General features: G+C 60.8%; 1 protein-coding gene across 1 annotated transcript in view; it reads left to right on the top strand.

Annotated features, from left to right (window-relative positions):
* The window catches only part of SAMD10 (sterile alpha motif domain containing 10), a gene marked incomplete at both ends in the record, with an annotated part of 3,737 nt that extends 1,296 nt beyond the window's left edge, over positions 1–2,441 (top strand). The window contains one exon of the mRNA XM_010152731.1: positions 2,099–2,441. Coding sequence (XP_010151033.1) covers positions 2,099–2,441 — 343 coding nt within the window. The remainder of the gene's footprint in view (positions 1–2,098) is intronic.
* Between the last annotated feature and the right edge of the window lie 768 nt (positions 2,442–3,209).

The following is a 3,209-nucleotide window of genomic DNA, read 5'->3' as shown; positions in this document are numbered from 1 at the left end:
ATTCATTACACCTCCCCTTCCCACCCAGGGAGCGCAGGGGCTCGCTCAGGGACCTGCTTCACGTGATGCCCCCCGAGTCGGCAGTTTGGGGGTGCTGAGGTGGGTCCCCAGCGCGGGGCTGTGTCTGACAGGTGAAGCGCTTGCGTGAGCGTGTCCAGGGAAATTGCCGGTTGTCTGTCACCTCTTCCCGCATGCGCTATTTCCTCTCCGCTTCTCATCATGGCTTGTTAGTGGGTCCATCACCTCCTCCTCCCCGCGGCACGCTCTCCGGCACGCTCAGCCGAGTGTGAAGGAGCCACGCGGCCGGCGCAGGGATCTGGCTGGGGGGTGGGGGGGGGCAGGCAGCGGCCGGGGGGTCGCCCTTTTTTTTGGTGTCAGGCAGCTGCTGGGGGTTCCCCCAAAGGTGAGTGTTTCATTGGGAATCCGAATTGTGCACATTGTCGCATTTTCCATCTGCTTTGGAGACGGGCTCCTTGGGTATTATTTTATAACCTCCCAACTGTGCCTTCTCCCCTCTTGCTGAGGTGTCCCCCGGTGTCACAGGGGGGGTCTGCTTGAGAAGAGGTCCCTTTCCAAGCCCCAATGCAGCTCCAGGCGCAGCAGCAGCCCCTACCAGGCTGCCCAGGCTCAGGAGGGTGAGCGATGCCCCGCACGGGGCCAAGGGAGACGTCCCGGACCCCACTGCCCTCCGCTGCCTCCTCTTCGGCATCTCTCAGGGACGTGTCATTAGTTTCAGTAACCGCAGGATGTCTGGAGTCCCTGTTACACTAATTATCTCCACTCCTCTATTAGGCATGCTTAATTAGCCAATGTTCACACGCGGAGGTCGACCGGCATGCCATGGTCCAAGCGCTGTCGACCTTTCCCGTGCCGGCATGTACCCACATCAGCTGCTGCTTCGTGCCCTGGACATGGGTGGGGGCTGTGGCGTGAGGGACACTGGCCAGCCAGTCCCCTCCAGGCGCAGGCAGCGGGGACCCCTTTTCCATCCCCACCTGCCTGTGGACAACCCTGGCAGCTCCGGCGCAGGGAGACAATTTGGAGGAGCGATGTTCGCTGGTGCCGCTCGAGGATGAAGTCTCGGCACTGCCGGCAGCAGAGAGCTCGCCAATCTCCCCTGAGCACTAAAACCAGGAACAGGGGGATTTCTGCATCCCCCAGACCCATTTCCCAGCCAGCCTTGAGGATTCTTCCCAGGAGAAGCAGGTTCATCCCGTTGTGCTGTTATGGCTCAAGGCGTTTGATTTGCTCTGTACAAAGATAAGTCAAGGCTGCAGCCACCTCGTGAGACCGGAGTGGCCGGGATGTGGGTGAGGAAATGGAGCTACCAAGAGGCTTTGGGCAAGACTTGCCGGGAGGCGATGCCAGTGGAGCTCCATCTCCCCATGGGCATCACTCCTCCCCTTCCATCCCCTCGGCTCTGCCTGTCCTGGTCCCCCACTGCCATGATACAGGTGCCTGCTGGGCACTGAGGATGGACAGGCAGGGCGGGGGGGTTTTTTTTCCGTCCGGGCAAGGGGCAGAATTCCATGGCAGAGGTGGCCAGGAGCTGGAGGGTGACCAGAACCCACCAGGGCACTGAGGACTGTAACCTTGGTTTATACAGGGTGTCTCCAGGCAAGGACGCGCTGGGGCACTGAGGATTATCCAGAGTGTCTCCAGGCACGGCAGCATCCCAGAAAAGAGCTGTGGGCACAGAGTGGCTTTAGCCACTGGTGAGGCTCGTCATGGCTGGGCAGCCCAGGCTTGAAGGAGACTGAGATGGAGGGAAAGGGGGAGTCCCCCTGGGCACCAGCTTCCTTCTGGTGGGGGTGGTTTTGTGCCCACTGCCCCTCGGGACCTCGCTGGCTCCATCCCCACTGAGAGCTGCCAGCAAATGCCCCTCTCTGCCCAGCGAGGGCAGGACCCCCGGGCCATCCCCTGAGCCTGTGCCAAGCTGCGTTGGGCTGGGAGAGGCACAGCGGAGGGGTCTGGGACTCCTGCCTGCAGCAGGAGGGCCAGGGAGCTCTGGGTGTGGGGTCTGTGTAGGGCAGGACCCCCTCCTCAGCCTCCCATCCCCTCTCTCTGTGCCTCCCTCACCAGTTCTTCCAATGCCCAGGGTTTCGGGGTGACCCCAAGGTGTCCAAAGGGTGCAAAGCCAAAGTCTGGCGGCATCACCGCAGTCCCGTGCCGCCAGCCAGCATCTCCCCCAGCCCCATGGGCCGACCTCCCTGCGTTTTCCTCCTCGTGGGGCCCAACCCTGTTAACACCCTCCCCTTCCCACTCCCCTCAGGGCCGTGGCTGCGATCACTATGGCATCTACCACACCAGCCCCACGCTGGGCAGCCTGGCGAAGCCGGTGGTGCTCTGGACCCAGCAGGATGTGTGCAAATGGCTGAAGAAGCACTGCCCGCACAACTATCTCATCTACGTCGAGGCGTTCTCCCACCACGCCATCACAGGTACGGCAGAGACCCCCCCTAATCCCTGCTCCTCATCGCCATCGGCACGCGGAGATCCGTGGTTCGGGATCCAGTGTCGTTCCTGCCCCCGCTCCCCGTGGGAGTGCAGCTGGGGGGGGACCCGCCCCCACCCCCGGGCACGGGGCCAGCCACATGGATGGGGCAGGAGGCATCTGCCCCAGGGTGAGCTCCAGGACAGGTTGGAGGTTGTTTAAAATGAGCATAAATTCCCCAGGGGAGATTGTGGTTTATAAGATGGGAAATTAATTAGTTAATCAAATTAATCTTGCCTAGATTAATATAATAAGAATATTTTTGTAGTTTTTTAAATACAAAACATTTTGGCAGAAGAGGAAGGATCCCAGCTGGAGTCCAAGGTGCAGACATCTTCCTACAGGTCTGAATCCAACTCCCAGCCCAGCCTTTGGAGGAGAATAACCTCTAGGACCTGCCCCCTCCCCTTTGCCCATGGGGACTCTGTCTTTGACCCCACTTAGGAGCATTGTCCCGGCCCCACCGCGACACGTGCGTGGCCGGGCAGCGCTCTGCCGGGGCCAGGAGAAAGGGTCTGGAGCTGCCCGGGAGGGATGCAAAGCCCTAATGCAGGAGCTCGGCCAGCCCTCCCACGGGAAACAAAGGCAGCATTAGCAAATGTAGGCTGGGAAACCAGGACAAAAGCTGGTTATAAATCCCTCGTCTAATAGCCCCCGGACTGGAGGAGAGTGGCTCGCCGGGACAGTGGCAGCAATGCTAATGCGTTCTGATGGG

This window comes from Eurypyga helias, unplaced genomic scaffold (genome assembly GCF_000690775.1).
Source record: "Eurypyga helias isolate BGI_N326 unplaced genomic scaffold, ASM69077v1 scaffold20035, whole genome shotgun sequence".
In the NCBI taxonomy this organism is placed as follows: Eukaryota; Metazoa; Chordata; class Aves; order Eurypygiformes; family Eurypygidae; genus Eurypyga; species Eurypyga helias.
Note: the sequence above shows the minus strand (reverse complement) of the source record. Positions and strands in the feature narration are given on the sequence as shown.